The following is a 25,078-nucleotide window of genomic DNA, read 5'->3' on the forward strand; positions in this document are numbered from 1 at the left end:
GACAGAGCGAGGGGATTGTTCGTTGGCGGCGGTACCACGGCAGCAGCAGGCCACAGCGCCCAACACGCATGTTCAGTGGAGAGTCAATGGAAGGAGCCCTCAGATGACGGACGCAAACGTCTGGGCATGACAGCCGCTGTCACCGAGAGTGACAGCTTTCGCTCTCTGACGCCGCACCTCGACTAGACCCGAGTGAAGCCCGCCAAAGAAGTGACACGGAGCCAGTCAGAACTATGCCAGAGATGGAAAAAGGGAGACCACCGGAAAATAAACGCAGTAGGAAACCTGCGCATCCCGTCAAGAGAGAGATCAACCAAGAGATGAAGGTGAGAGGAAGTGTTTTGGCTGCTTTTCTTTTTTCGTTGTTCCGTTTGTGAATTCTTTCAAGGGCAGTTTGGGACTATTGAGACAGTGGGAGAGAGCGCTGTGCGTAAAAATTACAGTTGAAGAGGCACAGAAGCGACGCAAACTTTGATTTATTTCAGTGAAATGATTAGCGCACCTCCCTTTAAAGTTGTTTTATAATTTAATGCCATTATATTATTGAATACTGACGAAATAAAAGTGATAAAACAATTGTGTAACATTAGTCCCATATTGGTGAAATAAGACAGCTATATTAGATTACCTGGCCTTAAACCAACTGTCGGGAAATGTACTTTTCCGGGGGGATAGAAAAGTGTGTGTTTAATTAAAGTGTCAATCTTATGTTATCCAATAGGCTATTTGATATCGTGCACACGGAATTGTAGCCCTTCTTTAGTGACGCCATGTCAGTCCAGCTGTGGCCGCGCGCAATGTCCAGTGGTGTTCCAGATGTGCGTCACCAGCCAGACGGCAAGAACACATAACTTCTTCCCCGCTTCGGCTGTGCACGTACTTGTTGTAGTAGGATAGTCTATTACAATCTAACTTTATAAAATGGAAGGCATTTGGCCAAACATACTGAGTAACACTGGTCACTTGAGACTCTCCGCTTAGGACATTTGAGACTTGTGAGTAAAAGGTAAGGAATATCCATGAGCTCCCCCTCCATAGGACAAAAAATAAAGAAGGAGTTTGGGTTTTTATTCTGGTCTTTTCGTGAGAGAAGAAATGTGGTCTTTTTGCGTGAGTGGTTTGGATTGTAGCTTTGATATGCAGGGAGGGGTGTAGAATTACAACTTAACTAATTTTAATCAAAACATGCGAAATGCTATCCGTGCTTGATGTAAGTCAGCCTGGCCTGGATCTGGGCTGGATCTGGGGGTCGGCCCTGGGTTGTTGCCTTTGGCTGGGGCTCTCTCTGTGGTTTGGGATATGGCTTGTCACTCTCACAAAGCAGATGTTTGTCTGAACTGCCAAGAAGAAACAAAAACAACATTGTGTGAAGTAAAGCACGGGGAGGGGAAAGAAAAGACGGGGAGGGGAAAGAAAAGACGCCTGTCTCTGCCTAATGAGAAAATAGTGAGACAAAACAACACTTAATTGTAATATAGGAGGACTTGCCCTGATGTAATCATTGATGTAGACTGGGCTAGTCCCATGGCAGGCAGCACTGACAGACTACTACATTGTGATTCTCAGACATTGGATCTGTACTGGATCTACAGTATAGGCCTTGGGTTATGCGCGGTAATGAACTGGGGCTGTTGGACTTGAAGGCCAGTTGTATAAGGGTCGCATTATGAAATAGAGAAAGGGGAGGGAAAGAAAGAAAGAAAGACGGACAGACAAAAAGATAGACAGACACAGTTGTTTCTGGGGCATTCTGTCTGCGGACTGATCCGGTCCGGTCCTGTCCAGCGTTGTGTCAGCTAAAGGATCTATTTCAACACCATAGTCTGACCCACTCCCTCCACGTCAGACCGTAGCACAGCACGGACACCAAATACTTGACTAATCATCATTAGGCATATTTAGCTGGATATGATACCTCTGTGTGCACACACACACACACACACACACACACACACACACACACACACACACACACACACCACCACGATAGACAGAAAAACACACATACACACAGAGCTCCATTTCTTTGAGGCCCTGGTCCGGAGCAGAGGTCAGTCAGTGTGAGGAAAGCAGGGGAAAAGAATGTGCAGTCAGTACTACAGGCCTAGTACAACACTCCCACAGGCAGGCTGTCCACGCTGGAAAAGGTTGAAACCCGAGAGTGCAGTGTCGGGTATCAGGGCTGGAAGGTGCCGGGCGGAGGGGGCCAAGGAGAGGCAGAGAGAGGAGAGGGCAGGGGAGAGGAGGGAGGGGACACACAGAGAGGGACTGGAGAGTGCTGGACGCTCGGGAGAGTTGAGGGGAGAGGAGCGGGTCATTTCCCAGAACCATGGGACCTAGAGGCGGTGTAGGGTGTCCCTCTCTGATTTCTGCCCATTCCAGATCGTGTTTCTGCTCCAATCCCCGCTCGCCCCCAAAGCCACAGAGGCGGAGAGGTGGGCGGATGAAGAGACAGGGCGAGACCTTTGTGCTGTTTTTTAAAACATGGTCTTAATAAAAAAATWAAAAGCCTGGACGTTCACTTCTCAACCCAACACTTTTTTTCTTCTCTGTGTCTCTTTTTTCCCCTCAATTGAAAGAGATAAACAAATGATGATTCATAGATTTCACAATAGTATTAGGTTGAAAAACTTTTCCGTCTCTGATTTAGCAAGAGTAAACAAACTGGAATACATCATGGAAAAAGAGTCATACTGTACGCCTCTGTGTTCCCCTATTCATTTCATCCAGGCAGGGCTGGTCTGGAAGTCAAAATAATCCAGCACATTGATTCGGGAGTGGAAGCTCTGGTTACATTTAAAGAGTGGGATGAAAAAGTTCCACTCACAAACCTCAGATGTAAGGTCACTCAAAACTGAAGTTCATATTGGCTTAGCATTAGCATGCAGTGTTTCAGTTGCCCCGTCTCCCGCCATGTCACCTGACTGACATAACCTATAATGTTGCTCAGTGATTTATTTTCCTTTTCTCCCTCTAGACGTTTGCAGAGAGCACCATGAATGAGCTACTAGGCTGGTACGGCTATGACAAGGTGGAGCTCAGGGACAACGAGGCAACCGAGATACGGAATTACCCCAACCGAGAGAGACGCCAGCAGCATGTCTCCGTCCTTAAAGGTGAGAAAAGGCGAGGGTCCCGTTCAGTAGGGCACATCGTAGCAAAACGTTTTGCAACAGATAGTGGAAATRTGTGTTTTAGTTGAACAAGTTCAGGTGGCCCCTTACCGTTTCAAAATTATTTCTGCCTACTGAACACGACCCAAGATCATTAGTTCAGGTAGTATCTTCCCGTTTCACTCCCTTTCAAAACGTTTCTGCCAACTGAACAAGGCCCAGGTATCTACAACACAGGTAGCATAGTTAACAGAGGTCAGACAGAATTCACGGGTAACCCAATAACAGAGCATACAGGTTGTTCAATCCAGACATATAATCACTTTAAACATTTGCTAGACATACTTGCAACTTAATTCACCCTTCCTTAATTCACCATTCTTATGTTACACTTATTATCCCTACAGTAAACCTGTATGGCTGGATTTTTCTCTTTCTAAAATGTTCAGTGCTATTGTTGTCTTCGGTCTCTCTTTATCTAGTGTTGTGTTGTCTCTCTTGATGTGTGTTTTGTCATATATCTTTTTATTTATTTTTTATTTTTAATCTTTTGCCTTTTGGTAGGCCGTCATTGTCATTAAGAATTTGTTCTTAACTGGCTTGCCTAGTTAAATAAAGGTTAAATAAAAATGAAAAGTTGACTTTGTTTTGTCAGCGTCCTTTGGGCTGCATATACATTATTTGTTTATATAGAGTGATATTGAATGCAGAATAATTTTATTTTGTCACTTATATCACTCCATACCTATGTTAGAACATAAATTGACTCTCATAAAGTGACCATGCATATCCTGTGCCTTCCAGAAAACTCAGTGCCGAAGCCCAAGAGCTTGAACAGCAAAGTCAGCACCTCTGCACTGGCCATGAGGAGTGGAGAGAGAGAATCATCCAGCGTCCCCTCTTCCACTTCCTCTTCCTTCCCCAGCTCCTCCTCTTTGACCAGCCCTAAGGAGCATAAGAGCGCTCCCGTAATTGTCCCCCTTATAAAGCCATCTGCAGGTAGGGCAAACATCACACACGCACACACACACACAAGCACGTTGTGTGAACAACTGGGTTAGAACCCGGGTCTCCTGCACATCATAAAAGCTTGCTAGCCCGCTGAGCTAAACGCCTAGTCTTCAGGTCATCATCATCATCACTACCATATGTAGCCTACAATTATTTTATACAGCTGTTGATTGAACACTCACATGCTCTTAACATGGTCATCTTCATCATCATCATCATTAATCACACTTCGCATGTTGATGTTTCTCTCCTTTGGCTCTGTCCACAGTGGAAGACGTGCAGAATGTGCAGATAGTGTGTGTGTGGTGTCAGAAGGAGGGGGTGAAGCGCTACTCTCTCTGTATGGGCACCGAGCTGAAGAGCTTCTGTAGTGAGAAATGCTTCGCCGCCTGCCGACGTGCCTACTTCAAACGCAACAAGGTGAGGGATTCAACCTTGATTCAACTAGGAGTCAATGGACAATTTTAGGTCTGACAAAACTGCAAAAGCAAAAACAGGTTTTTAGACATTTTTGCAAAGTTATAAAAAGTGTGTCTGAAGTGTCACTTTTACATAAGTATTCAGACCCTTTACTCTGTACTTTGTTGAAGCACCTTTGGCGGTCATTACAGCCTCAAGTCTTCTTGGGTATGAAGCTACAAGTTTGGCACACCTGCAGATCCTCTCAAGTTCTGTCAGGTTGGATGAGGAGTGTCGGTGCACAGCTATTTTCAGGTGTCTCCAGAGATGTTCGATTGGGTTCAAGTCTGGGCTCTGGCGGGGCCACTCAAGGACATTCAGAGACTTGTCCCGAAGCCACTCCTGCGTTGTCTTGGCTGTGTGCTTAGGGCCGTTGTCCTATTGGAAGGTGAACCTTCACCCCAGTCTGAGATCCTAAGCACTCTGGAGAAGGTTTTCAGCAAGGTTCTCTCTGTACTTTGCTCCGGTCATCTTTCGCTCGATCCTGACTAGTCTCCCAGTCCCTGCCGCTGAAAAACATACCCACAGCAGGATGCTGCCACCACCATGCTTCACCGTAGGGATGGTGCCAGGTTTCCCCCAGACGTGACGCTTGGCATTCAGGCCAAAGAGTTCAATCTTGGGAATTTCAAGTTCAATCCAGAGAATCTTGTTTCTCATGGTCTGAAAGTCCTGTAGGTGCCRTTTGGCAAACTCCAAGTGGGCTTTCATGTGCATTTTACTGAGGAGTGGCTTCCGTCTGGCCACTCTAARATAAAGGCCTGATTGGTGGAGTGCTGCAGAGATGGTTGTCCTTCTGGAAGGTTCTCCCATCTCCACAGAGGAGCTCTGGAGCTCTGTCAGAGTGACCATTGGGTTCTTGGTCATCTCCCTGACCAAGGCCCTTCTAACCCAATTCCTCAGTTTGGCCGGGCGGCCAGCTCTAGGAAGAGTCTTGGTGGTTCCAAACTTATTACATTTAAGAATGATGGAGGCTACTGTGTTCTTGCTGAAGAAATGTTTTTGTAACCTTCCCCAGATCTGTGCATTGACACAATCCGGTCTTGGAGCTCTACGGACAATTTCTTCAAACTCATGGCTTGGTTTTTAATCTGTGGGTTTTTAAAACTGTGGMACCTTATATAGACAGGTGTGTGCCTTTCCAAATCATGTCCAATCAATTGAGTTCACAACAGGTGGACTCCAATCAAGTTGTAGAAACACCTCAATGGTGATCAATAGAAACAGGATGCACCTTAACTCAATTTCGAGTCTAATAGCAAAGGGTCTGAATTTTTATGTAAAATCATTTTTTCCGTTTTTTACTATTTGCTAAAATTTCTTAAAACCTGTAATCGCTTTGTCATTATGGGGTATTGTGTGTAGATTGATGAAGAATTWWWAAAAAAAATCCATTTTAGAATAAGGCTGTAATGTAAGAAAATGTGGAAAYGTTCAATGAGTTTGAATACTTTCCGAATGCACTGTATGTAGCCTTAGAAATACGGTTCATGAAATTAATAACTTGCTAACATCAGATAACATTTTTATATTAGCCATTTCTGAGACTCATTTGGATAATTCATTTGATGATACAGCAGTAATGATATAAGGATATAACATCTATAGAATAGACAGCAATGTTTACGGGGGAGGTGTTGCTGTGTAAATTCAGAGCCATATCCCTGTAATGCTTAGAGAAGATTTTTTTGTCAAGTGTTATTGAAGTGTTGTGGTTGCAGGTTCCCTTGGCACATCTAAAGCCTTTTCTTTTGGGGTGTTGCTATAGGCCACCAAGTGCTAACAGTCAGTATCGAAATAATATGTGTCAAATGCTTGATAGTGTATGATGTAAGCAGAGAGGTCTACTTTCTTGGGGACCTGAATATTGACTTGTTTTCATCAAGCTGTCCACTGAAAAGGAAGCTTCTCACTGTGAGCAGTGCCTGTAATCTGGTTCAGGTTATTAATCACTTGAAAAAGAAAAGGAGAGCCACACACTCTAGGGGCTCAGATGCAATAATTTAGTAACCTAATAATCAACTTTTCGACAAACAAGCTGTCTTCATCAGGTTATTAATCAACCTACCAGGGTGTTTACAAAACTACAGGAACAAGATCATCCACATGTATTCATCACCTTTTTACTAATACTGTAGAACTTTGTTCTTCTTTGTTTGTTCTACATCTAGAGCTGTATCCATACCCATTGGATGCAGTAATAACAATATAGAGGCTATATCCAGGAAAGCCAAAGTTCCAAAAGCTGGGCCTAAAATAATATATCAGAGATCATACAAAATATTATGTGGATGATGTAAAAAATATTTGTGATGTGATTAATAAGGAGCATCCAGACACTGCACTTGAGTAATTTTATGAAATTGCTTCTTTCAATTATTGATAAACATGCAACTGTTAAGAACTGACTGTTAGAACTATTAAAGCTCCATGGATTGATGAGAAATTGAAAAACTGTATGGTTGAAAGAGATGGGGCAAAAGGAGTGGCAAATAAATCTGGCTGCACATCTGACTTTCTGCAAATTGAGAAATTATGTGACTAAACTCAACAAAAAGAAGAAAAAACTTCATTATGAAGCCAAGATCAATGATATAAATGAAATTATGGGCAGAAAGACAAATTCAACTCCATTGTTCATCAAATCTCCATTATTCATCACAAAACCATTTGATGTGGCCAATTATTTTAATGACTATTTCATTGGAAAAGTGGGAAAACATAGGCAGGAAATGCCAACAACGAACAGTGAGCCATCATACTCATGCATAAAAAACGAATAATGAAAGAAAATCCTTACAAGTTTTAATTTTGTAAAGTTAGTGGGGGAGAGGTGGAGAAATGATTGTTATCGATCAATAATGACAAACCTCCTGGCATTGAAAACAGGTGGAAAGCTACTGAGGATGGTAGCTGACTCTATAGCCACTCCTATCTGTCATATGTTTAATCTGAGCCTAGAGGAAATGTGTTGTCCTCAGCTCTTAACAAACTGTTGGAAAAAATTCAGCATGCTTATATAGAAGGGCACTTAACATGTACTGCACTGACACAAATGACTCATGYTTGGTTGAAAGAAATTGGTAATAAGAAGATTGTGGGAGCTGTACTGTTAAATATCAGTGCAGCCTTTGATATTATTTACCATAACCTGTTATTGAGAAAACATATGTGTTATGGCTTTTCAACCTCTGCCATATCATGGATTCAGAGCTGTCTAATATAACTTAGAGGGCTTTCTTTAATGGAAGCTTCTCTAATGTCAAACATGTAACGTGTGGTGTACCGCAGGGCAGCCCCCTAAGCCCTCTACTCWTTTCTATTTTTACCAATGACCTGCCACTGGCATTAACTTCTTATGGGCAGGTTGGACAGTAACGTCCCACCTGGCCAACATCCGGTGAAATTGCAGAGCGCGAAATTCAAAAATACCAAATTCAAATATGTAACATTCTTGAAAATATATGCGTTATACATCAAAATAAAGCTTAACTTCTTGTTAATCCAGCCGCTGTCAGATTTCAAAAAGGCTTCATGGCGAAAGCAAACCATGTGATTATCTGAGGACAGCGCCACGCATACAAACACATGAAAATCCTTTTTCAACCAGGCAGGTGCGCCACAAAAGTCAGAAATAGTGATATAATTAATGCATTACCTTTGAAGATCTTCTTCTGTTGGCACTCCAAAATGTCCCAGAAACATCACAAATGGTCCTTTTGTTTGATAATGTCCTTCTTTATGTCCCAAAAATGTCAATTTATTTGGCACGTTTGATTCAGAAATACACCGGTTTCAACTCGCCCAACATGCCTACAAAGTATCTAATAAGTTACCTGTAAACTTGGTCCAAACATTTCAAACAACGTTCCTAATCCAACCTCAGGTACCCTAAAAKATAAATAATCTATCAAATTTAAGACGGAATAAACTGTTTCTAATACCGGATAAAAACAACGTTAAGCGCGCTCCAATTCACGCGCACCAAAACAGTAGAGTCCACCTGGAGTGACACTTACAATGAATAGGACAACTTCTTAATTTCTCAAAAGAAAAACATCGAACAATTTCTAAAGACTGTTGACATCTAGTGGAAGCCATAGGAACTGCAATCAGATTCCTAATAATAAGGGTATCCCATAGAAACCCATTGGAAAATCCTATGACCTCAATTTCTTTTTCCCTGGATGGTTTGTTCTCGGGGTTTCGCCTGCCATATCAGTTCTGTTATACTCACGGACATTATTTTAACAGTTTTAGAAACTTTAGAGTGTTTTTCTATCCAAATCTACCAATTATATCCTAGCTTCTGGGCCTGAGTAACAGGCAGTTTTCTTTGGGCACGCTTTTCATCCAGAGGTGAAAATACTGCCCCTTACCCAAGAGAGGTTAAACAAAGCATGTGTGTCCATGTATGCTGATGATTCGTTCATATACACATCAGCAACCACACCTAATGAAGTCACTGAAACCATTAACAAAGAGTTGCAGTCTGTTTTGGAATGGGTGGCCAATAATAAACTGGTCCTGAACATCTCTAAAACTAAGAGCATTGTATGTGGTACAAGTACTTCCCTAAGTTCTAGACCTCAGCTGAATCTGGCAATGAATGGTGTGGCTGTTGAACAAGTTGAGGAGACTAAATTACTTGGTGTTACCTTAGATTGTAAACTGTCATGGTCAAAATATATAGATTCAATGGTTGTAAAGATGTGGAGAGGTCTGTCCATAATAAAAATATGCTCAGATTTTTTGACACCACACTCCAGAAAGCAAGTCCTGCAGGCTCTAGTTTTGTTTTATCTTGATTACTGTCCAGTCGTGTGGTCGAGTGCTGCAAGGTTAAGCTGCATATGGCCCAGAACAGAGCAGCACGTCTTGCTCTTCATTGTAATCAGAGGGCTAATATAAATACTATGCATGCTTGTCTCTCTTGGCTAAGAATTGAGGAGAGACTGACTGCATCACTTCTTTTTAAAAGAAACATTAATGTGTTGAAAATCCCAAATTGTTTGGATAGTAAACTTACACACAGCTCTGACACACACACTTACCCCACCATACATGCCACCAGGGGTCTTTTCACAATCCCCAAATCCAGAACAAATTCAAGAAAGCATACAGTATTATATACTGTATCCTAGTGGCGCAGCCGTCTAAGGTACTGCATCTCAGTGCTGGAGGTGTCACTACAGACCCTGGTTCGATCCCGGGCTGTGTCACAACCGGCCGTGATCGGGAGTCCCATAGTGTGGCGCACAATTGGCCCAGCGTCGTCCGGGTTAAGGGAGGGTTTGCCCGGGGTAGGCCATCATTGTGAAAAAATAATTTGTTCTTAACTGACTTGCCTAGTTAAATTAAATAAATACATATCAGAGACATTATTGCATGGAACTGTCCCATCTCATATTGCTCAAATGAACAGCAAACCTGGTTCCATAAACAGATAAAGCAACACCTCACGGCACAACGCCTCTCCCCTATTTGACAAAGCTAGTTTGTGTGTATGTATTCTTATGTATTCATCAATTTTTTAAATTMATGTAGTTCTGTCCTTGAGCTGTTCTTGTCCATTAATGTTCTGTATTATGTCATGTTTCATGTTTTGTGTGGACCGCAGGAAGAGTAGCTGCTGCTTTCGCAACAGCTAATGGGGATACTAATAAAATACAAATAAAATACACACAGACCCACACACACATGCTGGTTTCTAATAGACAGGCCAGTGTTTGGAGCGGGGGAAGGGGTCAAAGTTCGCAGAGGACAGTTAGGGCTCTATCGCTGAAGCATTACAGATTGGGTGATAGAAATGTAAAGGTKATTTTCGTATGCATCGTTTACCAGGAATGCAGTCTCAGCTAACTTGTGAACATTGCCTTTAAATTTCAGTCATGCTGTAATGCTGAACTTCTGCGATACGGATTCAATAAAGCCCTTTAGTATCAGTTTCGCCTTAATGGAGAAAGGGCCAGTGACAAATGCGGCTTGGTTCAGGAGGACAGGGGAGTAGTGTCCATACACCACTTCTCTCCCATACACATTACCACCATTTTTCACCCTACATCCAAGACATTGATACCCCCTCTTAGAGGCATGGGGGTGTCAGGCAAGGCTATCCCCATTCAACATTTCTGTTGTTTATGCAGCGCTAGGTTATAGTCACCGAACAACTGACAGGGGGGAAAGAGGGAATTGTCTGCTGCCTACCTACCAGGCTGCAACAAACCCTCAATTTTTTGGGTTGGTGGAGGTGGGGATGGAACCGTGGCCATTGGCTTGTCCCTGCTTGTCTCACTGAGGAAGAAGGGCAGGGGGCCTAGGGGCAAGGTATCCACTTTCAGCGCATACCTTACCTGCAGCTGCCTCATGTTTCGTAACTCAACACGACTCAGTGGGTCACAGTGAAGGGGGGTGCTCACTGCTTGCAGATCCACACAGGATCAGCTTACATGAATCGGGAGGAATGTCCAATATTAATACAGCCGGACCATTGACAATAATATAAGGGTTTTATGTTTGTCATCTACTTTATCTTATCAAGACTTTCCAAAACGTTCCCTTTGTTTCAGTGACCTCAAAGCCCACAGGTCAATGTACTCTGTTACATTGAACCCCTATGACGAGGCGGATCTTGCAGTGTTTATTTTGGAATTGGTTATGTAAATTTGCTTTAATGACCACGAGAGCCATCCATGATGACTTAAAGCAAATGCTACCTCATCAAAGCTTGGTGCTTAAATCCCATAGGGGTTCAACTGAATCCAGGCTGTACTCTAAAACAACTTTAACTCAATCCTGGGACGTGTTCACAACGTTTTAAAACATTTCGCAACGGAGATAAAAAAAACAAGGAGTGTTTCTTATTTGACAAATCAGTCCGTTTGTTTGGTGCCGAAGAACATGACCGAGCTGTTGATAGTTTGTTATAAGTGTATAATGATGTGGCTTTGCCCCCGTCCGTCAGGCCCGGGATGAGGATCTCAACGGAGGTGAGCAATCCCCCCAACACACCCATGCTGACGACTCACCTCGAGTGGTGATGAAGATGAACAGCGGTGGGGCCAGAGTAAGAACAGAACACAATCCACATCATGGAAATACAAAAATTACTAAAAATGTTTTTGCTCAAAGTGTACTAATGAAGTCAAGCATGTTTGTCTTTAAGAGGTATACTGCTACTTCAAAACACTTAGGGGCAGTATCCAGGACACAGATTAAGCCTTAGAATAGGAGTAGGCTTAATCTGTGAGTGGGAAACCACCCCTTAAATTGATAGTTCAGCTGTTTTCCATATATAGATATTTGTTACCTTAAAATAGGCTATGGACAAGGAGAGGCTGCAATCCACATTAGGTTTTGTTAAAGTAGTCATAGCCAACAATTAGCCACATTAGCATTTTGGGACCAATTCCCCATGCAAATTCATCTCTCGTGTTTAGAATATATTACATTTAATGCCCAAATCATTAAAAAAGAACACAATGAATTTAATATGATTTGACCATGAAATTGAACACATGCTAAATAGGGAAGATTGCCTTACATGGAGAATTCATCCCAAATGTTGAAGTCACTCCTTGTCCATTATAGACGGATTAAATGTTTTTGTGCGGAAACAATTAAGAGCCTTTTAGGAATTTGGAGATGGATAAACAAAACCACTCTATTCAAATAATGTTATACAGTACATTCCACATTCAAATAATTGGTTTTCCCTTTTCACGTGGCACTTTAGTAATTCTCCACAGTCACTCTCGCCTGTACCGCAGGTGTGCGACTGGTGCAAACACGTCCGCCACACCAAAGAGTACCTGGACTTCGGCGCAGGCGCAGAACGGCTCCAGTTCTGCAGTAGCAAGTGCTTGAACCAGTACAAGATGGACGTGTTCTACAGAGAGGCCAGGGCAGCTCTCACCAGCTCCAGCCCAGGCCCAGGAAGACCCACCCAGGATGGGAGAACTGAGTCCAGCGGAGGGGGTCAGAACCAGAAACTCCTGACCCCCGAATCGTGGAACAATGGCGCGGGGGTCGTTCGGGGGAGGACCAGGTCACCCAAAGGGCTCATGCCGATCCACAGTACAGCGGCGCCAAGGACTGTGTCACCATCTGAGGCGTCGTCCTCGTCCTCCAAGGTCCCCGTCTCTGGGCTGAGACACCTGGAGAGACATGTCCTGCCACCGTTGCCACCCCCAGAGGTGGCAAACCACCACCCCGTCCACCCTCCTCCTCCTCACCCCCCCATGGAGCACCACCAGCACCACCAGGCAATTCCTCAGATCCCGCTGCCCTTCATCCGGCCCCCCCTCCACGCCCAAGGCCTGACGAGCCCCCTCGCCAATCCCCACAGGTGCCACCCTGGCCCCCCTCCCCGCCCCCCCCCCCCCTCCACCCCTCCCTCCCCCCACCCCCCCCACCTCCAGCCCCCCTCGGCCTCCTCCATGCACCCACCTAGAATGCACCCATACCCGGGGGCCTACTTCCCCGGCCTGCACTCCCCGCCAATGATGGGGCCCCGTGGCCCTGTGCCCATGCCCCCTATGATGAACTTCGGGAGATGGCCGTCCCTAGGCCCCTTCTTCCCTCAGCCCATGGTCCTGGTTCCCTACCCCATTATTGTACCCATCCCCGTCCCCATCCCCATCCCCATCCCTATCCCCATACCCATCCCCCCTCAGGCTTCCCCCTCAGACCCCCAAGGGATCTCCCCCAGTGGGGTTATCCAGCCAGTGCCAGATGGGATGGAGAGGAGATGCTCCAGTGGTGTCAAACTGCCCTCACCCGGGAGCTCTGTGCCAAACAGATTAAGTAGAACCACCAACCAGGGTCTCCCGTCGCCCTCCGACCACCCCAAAAGGGATATCACAGATTGGGTTAAATCTGAGAGGCAGGCTCCGTCGCCCATGTCAACCCCCCACAGTGCAGCGTCCTCCCCCAGGGCTTGCTACGATGCTTCCCCTTCTTCCACCTCAGTGATTGAGGCACTGTTAGACTTTAAGCTGGGCCAGCAGCAGCAGCCAGAGAGACAGCTCATTCATAGAGTGCTCCAGAGGACCCCGGTCAAGCTGGAGCTCAACCCCCACGAAATGGTGGACATGTCGGGTAAACAGGAGTCCAGAGCGGGGCAAAGCACCAGGGTAGTGGATACCAGAGTAGACCACCACAACCACCACCATGACATTATCAAACCCACCCCTCCACTAACCCAGTCACCCCCTCCTCTGCACAACACCGCCTACCCCCAGAGCCCTAACATACGACCCCCCTCAGACACCCCACCAACTCCCAGAGGGGAATGCAGCAGCCCTCCTTGCGATACCGCCACCCCCTCCCCCTCAACACCCCCAGACGTCCCCAACCAAACAACACCGTCATCATCCCCCGAACCTCCTCCCAGCCCAGACTCCTCCCAGTCCCAGAGAGAGGCCACGCTCCTTGGCCCTGACTCTGTCCTCAGCGAGCTGGAGGCGGTCAAAGAGAACAGCTGCTCCAATGGCCAGGTCCAGGGGAGGGACCAGGGCCAGTTCCCTCCCCTCCCCACCAGCCAGTCAGAGGAGCCCTCGCCCAGTGGCAACCCTAAAGACCCCCACATCCTCGATGAGGACCACGCCTATGCCCTGCCCAACCCCACCCCTACACCCACCAGGACGGGCAGTTCCCCAGCCACCACCCACACCACACTCCTTCTGCCCAAGCTCAGGGACAAGGGCGCCCTCTGGAGCCCACCGAGTGTGGCTGGACCTGGGGACATGGAGCCTGCTCAGAAGAGACGGTGCCTCCGCATCAGAGATCAGAACAAGTAGAAGAGAGAGGTGGGTGTTGCTTGTTACACAGGCTTTTGGGGCACTGTAACATATGTTTTTTTTGGGGGGGGGGGGGGGTCATGGAGATGTTAGGATACCTAGAGGACTCTGAATGAGAAAGATGTAATACAGGTGAAGATTATATGAAGGAACTTCCATATAGATGAAATAACCTTAGAAGAAGGTATACAATTAACTGTTTATATCTATCACCAACAATCAAACACACACACACACACACACTCGCGTGCCCTGACAGATCCCCATATAAAACAGTCCAACATCCAAACAAAGCGTTGTCACTGTAACAGGCCCTGCATGGTGAGGTGACCTCTTTTCAAAGTGACTCTCACTGTCTCTCTTCTCTGCTCCTTCCCCTGGCCTAGCTGTAATCCTAGAGCTGTGGGGAGTGCCAAGTTACTGGGATTCTCTCTCTTTGGCGCCCTTCTGTTTCGTGGCCATGCGCATATTGTGTAACAGTGTGTGTGCGCGCATGTGTGCTTTTGGGAATATCCCATTGGCTCCATTGCACCAGGTTTTTAAGACATTCGGAGAAAGTTTCACCTGTTCTGTGTACATGTTTAGGTTGCAGAGAGGTTCTGATCAGAACTTTTATTGTAGCACGGCATCAGTGAGATTCAAGCCTATGCTCTTCTCTTACTTTACTCACGGTATTAGACCACTGCACCACCAGGGTGAAGGTAACATGCAATGTTTTTTGAACTCATACAAAGCTATTCATATTAGTCTGTTCAAACAAACCACATTTCAAAGGAAACAAGCACTCATTAACCCTATCAGTCCCGAGACCCCAGCAAAAAAAATCGGCTTTTAATTTATCTGACCTTCATTTATCCGATTGTTCAGCATTTATATTTAGCCTCACAATTAATTGTTTCACCATTTTCTTTMCAGGACAACCAGGGCTACAAGTAGAACAGAAAACAGTTTGTTTGACAAATGAAATTTAAAAAAACAAGGTCCGCCAAAGCAAAAACATGAGAGAAATGAATTTATATGAATGCTGTAAGTACAGAAATGGTTTGCTCAGTGGGAAATGAACATCCTACTAGTCATTGACAACTGTGTGGAGTTTGTGACAGAAAATATGTGAGCTTATAGTATTATAGACACTGTCCTGGGATTTCCTATGATCTTCTATATAGAAGAACCACTTACTTTCTAGTGACTCTTGTGTAGCTTGTGAGAGTCATCGAGTGTCATAGAGCAGCACATGTCACATGTGCGTGTTTGTGAGAATCTCAGCTTTATTTGAATAGTTTGTAGCTCAAACCTTTCAGAGTCTGCGGACATTTTTGTAAAGAGACCCGGCCCAAGTCCCTTCGGGATCCACCCTTGTCTCACAAACACCGCTCTAGCTCAGCCCCCATTAATCACAGTGTCCGTGGGTGAGGTCGATTGATCAAGGGTGATCGAGCAGCTCACCCAAAGGATTGAGTACTGCCAAAGTTCCACACTGTGTGATATTCTTTTCTCCCATGAACCACCACTCTTCCAATCCAGCCCTCTTTCTGGCGTTACCTTGGAGACGGTGGCGATCAGCAGACTCGAAGGCGCTGTGAATATGAGAGCCTATGTCTGTCTGTGTGTGTGTGTGTGTGTGTGTGTGTGTGTGTGGTTTTTGGGGTTGTGTGTGTGTGTGTGTGTGTGTGGGTGTGTGTGTGTGTGTGTGTGTGTGTGTGTGTGTGTGGTGTGTGTGTGTGTTGTGTGTGTGTGTGTGTGTGCTGTGATTGAAAATGAGAGCCAGCCCTCAGTGATAGAGCTCTGGGGCTTCATTAGAAAACTGAGCAGCAGAACCGGAATGATCCGGTTACGTGTGTCACAACGACACTGACATGCAATACTGGCCCTGGCGCCGTCGCTCGGTCTCACTCCCGTGTAGGAGTTTAGTGGTGCGCAATCATCTCTTCTAGTCTCATTTAGTAGCGTTTATTGGCGTTCTCTTCTCTCCTCATCTCCCCTATTCTTTCTTATCCTCTCCTTCTACACTCCCGTCCTCTCCTCTTCTCCACCTTCTCTCCCCTTTTCTCTCCTCTCCTCTCTTTCTCTTCTCTCCATTTCTCTACTATCTCTCCTCTCTCTTTTCCTTTCCTCTCCTCTCTTATTCCCTTCTCTCACTTCACAGCTTCTTCCTGCCAACCAGATGTTCTATGGAAGACATAAAGTACATTCAAAACCCTAACGACCAATCAGATTGGAACCRTCCTTACTTTCGACAAATCAGATCCGTCTCCAGTTTACCCTTTTCTAATTGTTCATTCAAATGGTCCTTTTGCTACCCAGAGCCGTGTGATTATGTGCTTATCTTTCCGTTTTACATCCTGGGCTTAATGTACACATGATGACAGAGAAGGTTTTGATTTCCAGTTACCTCGACTTCCTCGCTTCTCCCCTCCCATTTCGAAAAACTCAAAAGGTCAAGGGTCATCTTAATAATTGTGTCTGAAAGTGAAAAAGATGGCTATTGGCAGAGAGCGACACATAACCCAATAACTGTTTATCGTATTTTCCCAAAAGCCATGTGCCAGAAGTATTAAGCCATCCTCTTTCAGAGAYGTCCCCGCTTCACCCTTTGTCATTTGTTGTGGTTTCACGTGGTCCACCGGTCTCCTTAGTAACCAATACACATGAAAATCACAGAGTGTTGCCAGCGTTGCGCAGGCGGATTTATTGCATGGTGTTCTGTGTAAGGGGAGCCTGTGTGTGTGTTTGTGTGTGTGTTTTTGGTTTTACTATCTTTGTGGGGACCACAAGTCCTCACAAGGATAGTAAAACAAGGAAAATTCGGACAAGTGGAAGTTTCCCCAGTCCACACAAGAAAATATACCATTTTATGCTTAGTGGTTAGGTTAGATTGACAATTAGGGTTAGGGTTACAACTAAGGTTAGGAGTTAGGGTTAGGAGCAGTGCTTAATTTGAACCGTAACCTATTTGGCTGGATCTGGTACATCTCGTGGCATGACAAATTATTGTCTATCACAGAACTAGAATGAGATTCACTTTCTATGATCGCTCTCCCTCTCTCTGCTCTAATAGAGCCTGCAGCTCTCTTCTCTCCAGCATTGCACTTTATAATTGATTTCCTTATAGAGGAAAGGGTTCTGGAGGAGCCTGATAAATTGATATAAATTTGCCAAAGTTATAGAGTTACTGCTGTCTGTTCAGAAATAAATGAAATAACTACTACACCACAGTAGGTAAAATCACTGGGGAAGCCAGCTATATTACAACCTATGTGATGTGATAATTGGGTTATTTGCTCTATAACCTGTTAATTCATATGCCTGGCGAACGTGATATAGAGACCTAAAGGCCCAGACAATAAGAAGACACAGTGGCAGAATAAATTTAACCACACCTTTGTTTTATCACCGGATAGCAACCTCTGTCCAGTGAAGTCCACAAAGCATATGGCATGTACAGTAACAGACAGTTACATTGCCTACAGCATGGCCAAGTCAAGTTAATGTTTCTGGCATTTTCAGACCACTAAACAAATATTGATTTAGAGCCACAGAGAGTTACCACAAGTCACAAAGAAAACAGGAGCTGCCTCCACTATTCSAGCACAATTTCAACTTCAACATTTCAACATCATCAAATCACCTCTTCTTTTGTCTAATACAGTGAAAACTAAAAGATACCAAAAACGATTTAGTCCAATCAACATCAGCTAAATATGATGTGGCTTTTCATGGTTCTGATTTTCTTTTGGTGTTGGTGTGTGTGTGTGTGTGTGTGTGCGTGTGTGTGTGTGTGTGTGTGTGTGTGTGTGTGTGTGTGTGTGTGTGTGTGTGTGTGTTGTGTGTGTGTGTGTGTGTGTGTGTGTGTGTGAACTGTGTGCGCGTTCGTGCAATTAGATAAACCTTTTGACTCACCCTACTTGTGGAGAAACAACAATGTCATCCATTCATGTTGACGAAACGGTCTGTCACTCTGTCATACAGTACACGTTTGTATTTGTTGTTGTCCTAGGTTACCTGGCTAAAATGCTTGTTCGCTAGCCTAACTTCCATTCATTGGCAACCTTAGTTAACATTAGCCTTCAACATTTAGCTACATATTGAACTTCCATCCTCTCAGGCCAGTGGCACAACAATGTATGAATTAATGGTTGGATCAGAATAGCCATTATAATCATTGGTCAGTACGGAGAATTAAGTAAAACCTCATGTCCAAATCCCTATCTCCATCCATGGTTAATTTAGGAAAGGGCCAATTTTAGCTAGCTAGCTAGCCACCGGAGGACAAGAACACAACGAGATGCAACAATTCAAGTTTTTCTGTCAATACCATATGCTCCAAAATCACAGCTGGCTTCCCGTAACACTTTTTTTGTTGCGCCAGGACCATTTACAGTTAAGCTGGCTCAGTTTAGTTTGACGCTGATTGCCACATTTTTTATACTTTTTTTTATCAAGGGAGGCCAGATGCTCGCTGGCTTCCCTTGCCTTCAATGCTACGGGCGACAACAATGTCATACTTGTTTGGACCAGACAGAATCAGATAGATACTTAGAGATACACGTAGAGAGACAGAGGGGCGCTGTTTCACACGCTCGGATGCTTACTCCTGTGAGATACATTCAGCTTCTTGCGAATTGAAGGAAAATTATGAAACACAAAAAGACAAAAGATCAATTCTTTTATATATATAGGTTTGTTTTATTGGTCAATTTTTCGGGTAAGCCTGGCTTCCCTTGGCATCCATGAATACACGCCACTGCTACACAATGAGAAAGCCTCAAATTAAGCCACAGGGGATAAATAGCTTCTTTTTAAAATAGCCTAGCTGTGGAGTGTAGCCCAATAACAAGGCATAGCCTACAGTTGGGAACGTGTGGCAAATCTGTCAGTGAACAAACAGCACGCAGACAAAACTGGCCTTTCGCAATATTTTAAATAGTCTACAATCGCGGGAAAACACAGGTTGTAAAGCACATGGCTCCTGCTGAAAAGAAGAATATAACCAGCTGTAGGCTGCCAAAATATTTMATCAACATCCAAATATTGTTGAACAAGGGYGYGYGGGGGGGGGGGGCTTTAGGCACTAGCGCATATGCCATCACCAGCAAGTGAGCTGTGCGTCATTGGGTGACTCAGTGAAACTGGAAAGCCTTTTTAGGACTATAATTTCCTCCTCATATTGTAGCATACAATATGTCTCCACACACCAATGCCTAGGCTATTGGTGGATTCAAGATAAGGTCGTTTTCATTGATCTTAGATTATCAGTAAGTCAGTGTCAAAGTAGCCTGTCATTTCAATCATTTATGCAGTATTATAGTGCTTTCAAGAACACTGGGAACTCTGAACAAAACGAGGTTGAATCATGGCGTCAGTAATCTTCAGGTCGGAGCTCTAGAAAGAGGCCAGAGTTCCACTTGGAATTCCGAGTTGGAAGACCGTTCCAAACTAATTTTCCCAGTCGGGGCAAATTRTTTCCCGAATTTTACAGTTGTCTTGAACGCACTGAAGTCGGAAGTCAAATATTTCCCAGTTCTCAGTTCCGAGTTGTTTTGAAGGTGTAACAGAGTTGGTTATGTTTCCACTTGCCTCTAAAGAAAGGTGTATTTAATGATCAAGCATTCTTATTGGTTAGTTCAACGCTGATGACAATAAGGTGTGTTGTGATTGGCCCCGCTTGCAGATAGGGGGAGATCGCGAACGTCAGGTCTGGTCTATGAAAATGTGATGCAAGGGATTTTGCCATCGACAGCCATCAATACCGTTAAGCCCTGCACAACTAACGTGCTGTTTCCCATTTAACAACAGCAGCAGAAATAAATGATGCTCAACTGGGAACACTGGCTGATGTGATTTATTTGGACAAAACACAACGCAAGGAGAGTGCGATTTGTTACAAACGCCGCATAAAAAAATATTTTGCCAAATTCTCCAGTAATGTAAAATGACGTAGAATTGGATGAAATGCGTTTATACAAGGRCAAACATTTCCCGGACCCTAGGCTAGAAAAAATGTTTCCCATGTGTGGAACTTCTGTAAGTGCCTCTACTATATTGCTCTATGTCACAGTGGAAATGTGATGATATGCATGGAATACTTTATTATAAAGAATATTTTTTCTTTCTCATGTGTTCCGGTACCTCAAAGCTCCCCAGGTCACCCCTCTCTCGCGCTAACTTTTTGTTCCGGCACCTCCAAATTTACCAGTTAAGCACTGGTTAGGAGTTAGGGGTTAAGGTTAGGGTTAGGTTGTTAAGGATTAAGGTTAGGGAAAACAGGATATTGAATGGGAATAGTTTTTTGGGTCCCCAAAAGGATAGTAAAACAAATGTGTGTGTGTGTGTGCGCGCACGTATGTGTGAGCGTGTGTATACAGTATATGTGTGTGCTGAGGGTGTGTATAGTAACGTGTGTGTGTGTTTGCATATGTCGCGAGCGCTTATGTGTAATGGGACCCGGTCTGCGTTCACAGTCGGCTGACTTTAGCTTAGTAACTCTCAGTGCAGAGGTTAATATGGCTGTCCACTTCCATTGTGTTCGCTACTAAAAGTTTCTTTAAAAAAACTTTTAAGTCTTTTAGCTCTGACAAAATCAACAGGCCAACTGGAGGATTTCACCTCAGAAAATAGGCCGGTTTCGTCTCAGTTTTCCCTGCCTTTATTTGGGCTATTTTATTGCCACGTGTAACTAGATCCCTCCACATGGGTATTTGCAGAGCGTTTGAAACTTAAACAGAGAGGGACAAGGGGAATAGAGAGTTAGAGAGTACAGAGCCATGGCTTCTTGGCCCCTGGTGTGTGTGTGTGTGTGTGTGTGTGTGTGTGTGTGTGTGTGTGTGTGTGTGTGTGTGTGTGTGTGTCGGTTGTGTGGTGGTTGTGTGTGTGTGTGTGTGTCCGTGTGCGTGTGCATCCGTCTGTGCATGTGTGAGTGTGTGTTCAGCACAGATGTTCTTGGTTTGATAATAACCTATGTGACAGTTATCTGGGTGTTGACATATCTAAAAGCCTCATTCTCACAGTGTTTATGTTGAGTGGGTGGATTAAGGAAGGGAGGATTGACAGAATAGGAAGGCAGATCTAAGAGTATGGTATAGATGTAAATGGAAATACAATTCAAATCTCTTTCTCTCTCTCTCATCCCCCTTTGTCTCGCTCTCTCTTTTTCTCTCTGTCTCTCTTTCACTCTCTCCCTCTCCGTGTCTCTCTCTTCCCTCTCTCTCTCCTTGTATTTCTTTCTTTCGCTCTCTCTCTTTCTCCGTCTCTCGCTCTCTCTCTCTGTATGTGATGAACTGCTTTACTGTTTTACACTGTACAGCGGTACCAGATCCAGTGCCCTGCCCTCTTATGGACATCACCAGAACCAACGCCCTCTCTCCAATCCATTCTTCAGCCAATCAATCAGCCACCAGGGAGATTGGCCCCGCCCTTCTTCTGACCACGAGGTGCCAATCAAGGAAGCAGTCCAATGGGGGAAGCAGCCCAAGATGTGGACTTCCAGTATATTCACAGCATCTTTGGACTTCAGAGATACCTCCCTCTTTGATCTCTGCCATACTCCATGAGCCTATCAGAGCCCACTCCTCAACCCTATTCAGTGGCTCTACACTAGACGGTAGGCTACTAGGCTCCAATCATCAGCCTTGTGTGGTCTTCTCAGATGGAGCCTGAACCTGATCTCTTTCCTGGGGAAACGGTTTGTTTTCTCTGCCTAGCTCCACACAAAGAGCCACATTGTTCCTCTCCCCCATATCCCACGCTAACTCCCCTACTCGGGTTTTGGGTTACCTGGCCGACGGGGGCTCAGGCTTCAGGAGGAGTGTCTATTTTTTGGTCTGATTGAGGGCCAGGAATATGTGTGTACCCCCCTCTCCTTCTCTCCTCTCCTCTCCACCCTGTAACCCCTGCCCAATTGCAGTATACAGTACACACACCAGTCCTGAAATGCAACTTCTTACACCAATTGCTCGATAACTTCCTCTTTCCCTCTTATATCGTCACACGAGGGATGAGGGTACACAATTTCAGTTCAAGAATTTATCCTCTGGTATTTGTCTGAACTATTTTAAGGAGGGATGGAATCTCCTGGAGCAATGAAAAAGGGGAACATATGAACTGTAAACAATGTCATATGTTAATGAAAGAGAGAGGGCGCAAGTCCCATATATCAATCTACCGATATAGCTGAGTTGGCAAGGGAAGTTTTGACTTGCCTGAGACTTGAAGACTTGTCCCCAAAATGAATGCCAAGGCTTTGGCTCAAAGGGCTAACACGGTCTTGTGATGTGCAGGAGACCTGGGTTTCAAACCATCACACATGCAGTGATTTATAACACTGACTCAGTCATGGGACTTGGGCTATATTGTCACAGGCATACCATTTATGATCTTTTTTTTACCACCAATTGGTCTTTTGACCAATCAGATCAGATCTTTTGCCAATAATTGGGCAGCCTGTGTAAACACTGCCATAGAAGTAGATATTTTGAGTTTCCAAACCCACTCCCTCTGTTGATGCTCCTTACCTTACTCAGATAATGTGCAGTGGGCCCCTTTTGGTGGGTTTGGAACAACAACGTAGGTAGTCATGTTACCAGCCATGGTATTATTTTGAACCGTCAAAGGCTGCAAAATGCAGCTATCAGTATTACAGTTTGATGAGATACTAACTATATGCCTGGTCCCAGATCTATTTGTTCTGTCTTGCCAACTCTTCTAGTCATTGGCATGCCAAACAGTACAAACAGATCTGGGATCAGCGTAACAAACGCTCCAATGGGAGCATCATCATCTTGAGGCCTTGCCAACACTCATCATCACATTGTGAGAATTCACTTTTAGTTTTTGCTATACATAGACTTTGACTTTATATTAACTTATGAATGATGCCTCTATAGATCTTCAAAAAGTGCTTTATTGATTTTTATTTTGATGATGATTATTATGCTGTATTTTGCAAGTTCTAACCAGTTTCCAAATGTTTTGTTAGAATTTGTCCAGTAGAGTGCAGTGTCGCTTTTGGAACATACAGGTACCTGCCAAAATAATGGAAACACTTGAGTAAATGAGGGATACAAAGTAAATTGAATGCAGGTGGTTCCACACGCGTGGTTCCTGAGTTAATTATGCAATTACCATCCCATCATGCTTAGGGTCATATACAAAAAATTATGGGCAAGCCGTTATTTTGGCTGCCATGGCTATGCCCCCATAGGATGACAATGCCCCCATCCACAGGTCACGAATTGTCATTGAATGGTTTAATGAGCATGAAAACTATGTAAGCCATATGCCATGGCCGTCTAAGTCACCAGATCTCAAGCCAATTAAACACGTATGGGAGATTCTGGAGCGGCGCCTGAGACAAAACACAAAACACAAAATGATATAATTTTTTGGGTGGAAGAATGGTGTCACATCCCTCCAATAGAGTTCCAGACACTTGTAGAATATATGCCAAGGCACATTGAAGCTGTTCTGGTTTGTGGTGTCCCAACGCCCTATTAAGACACTTTATGTTCTGGTTTCTTTTATTTTGGAAGTTACCTTASCWGSTAAGGTAACTTCCAAAATAAAAGAAACCAGAACATAAAGTGTCTTAATAGGGCGTRGGGACACCACAAACCAGAACAGCTTCAATGTGCCTTGGCATATATTCTACAAGTGTCTGCCTCTTTTTTATATACATAACTAGCCGTCTCCAATACCTTCGGTAAATAGATAGGCTATTTTCATTAACATAAACATGTATTAATTCACCTTCATTCAGTAAACAACCATACATTTAGTGCCAATACAAGTCTGTCTTTAACATGCCAATTTCAGCAATGGCTCGATCTATTCATCGATCCTGCCACAGATCACCTGTTGCCATCCCATAGCCAAAATAGAACATTGTCACAACCCCCCCCACCCACACACACACACACACACATACACCTCTGCCATCTCAGAACTGCATTCCAAAGAGCACATGCCCAATCAGCGTATGTGTAGCCACGGTGACAACAAGCTCATTCCAGTCAACAGGCTTACCTTAGGTCATGCCTATAGAATCAGTGTCATCTTAGTCTGCCCAGGGGACTGTGTCACAAACTATTATGACTCAGCAGTGGTGTCACTCTATACTAATGCCTGGCATATCCTGCAGTAGTCCCCTAGCCATTCCTTAGCGGCCAAAAAGTCAACAAAAAACTGCCATAGTATATTGCACATCTACCAATACCTACCATTTCTGGCCAGTATCAGTTTGGGAAGATAAAAATGTAAAGTTGTCTAAAACCTATATATTGTGGACTCTGAGGACACTTGTTGAACATATAGGGTACTGTATAATTGACAATTCAGATAGTTTTTTATGTAAATGAATATGATAAACTGGGAGCTGTTTGGTGAAGACCCGTTTGTAAAGTGAATAAAGGCTATTCTGACAGTAACATCATCATGTGTTATTCAAGTCTGATGTCGTCTTTTACTTTGTATACCACAAAAATATACTTTTCAATGTAAAATGGTCTAAGTATAGCAACCAAAGTCAAAACTATTCACTGAAACATAACATCCGGATGTAGGCTGGATAACATTCTCTCTGCCATACCTTGTTTGTGTCCCAAATGGCATCCTAGTCACTCAGTTAATGAAGTTGTTCAAATGTAACACATTTGACCCAATGCCTCACTTATGATGTTGGTGTCAGTATTTTATATTAAT

At 44.3% G+C, this 25,078-nt stretch overlaps 1 protein-coding gene across 3 annotated transcripts; it reads left to right on the forward strand.

Moving 5' to 3' along the window:
* On the forward strand, window positions 1-24,804 carry LOC111972712 (sine oculis-binding protein homolog). 3 transcript variants are annotated; one of them, XM_023999764.2, is made up of 7 exons: window positions 1-326; window positions 2,978-3,116; window positions 3,918-4,112; window positions 4,393-4,544; window positions 11,548-11,649; window positions 12,332-14,392; window positions 21,687-24,804. In XM_023999764.2, the coding sequence occupies exons 1-6, from the start codon at window positions 234-236 to the stop codon at window positions 14,381-14,383; spliced, it is 2,733 nt and encodes a 910-aa protein (XP_023855532.1). In that variant the 5' UTR covers window positions 1-233; the 3' UTR covers window positions 14,384-14,392; window positions 21,687-24,804. The 3 variants fall into 3 exon arrangements, with proteins under 3 accessions (XP_023855532.1, XP_023855533.1, XP_023855534.1); XM_023999765.2 differs by having other exon boundaries at window positions 12,353-14,392; XM_023999766.2 differs by lacking the exon at window positions 1-326 and adding an exon at window positions 827-1,006.
* The last annotated feature ends 274 nt before the right edge of the window (window positions 24,805-25,078 follow it).

This window comes from Salvelinus sp. IW2-2015, linkage group LG14 (genome assembly GCF_002910315.2).
Source record: "Salvelinus sp. IW2-2015 linkage group LG14, ASM291031v2, whole genome shotgun sequence".
NCBI classification, from domain to species: Eukaryota; Metazoa; Chordata; class Actinopteri; order Salmoniformes; family Salmonidae; genus Salvelinus; species Salvelinus sp. IW2-2015.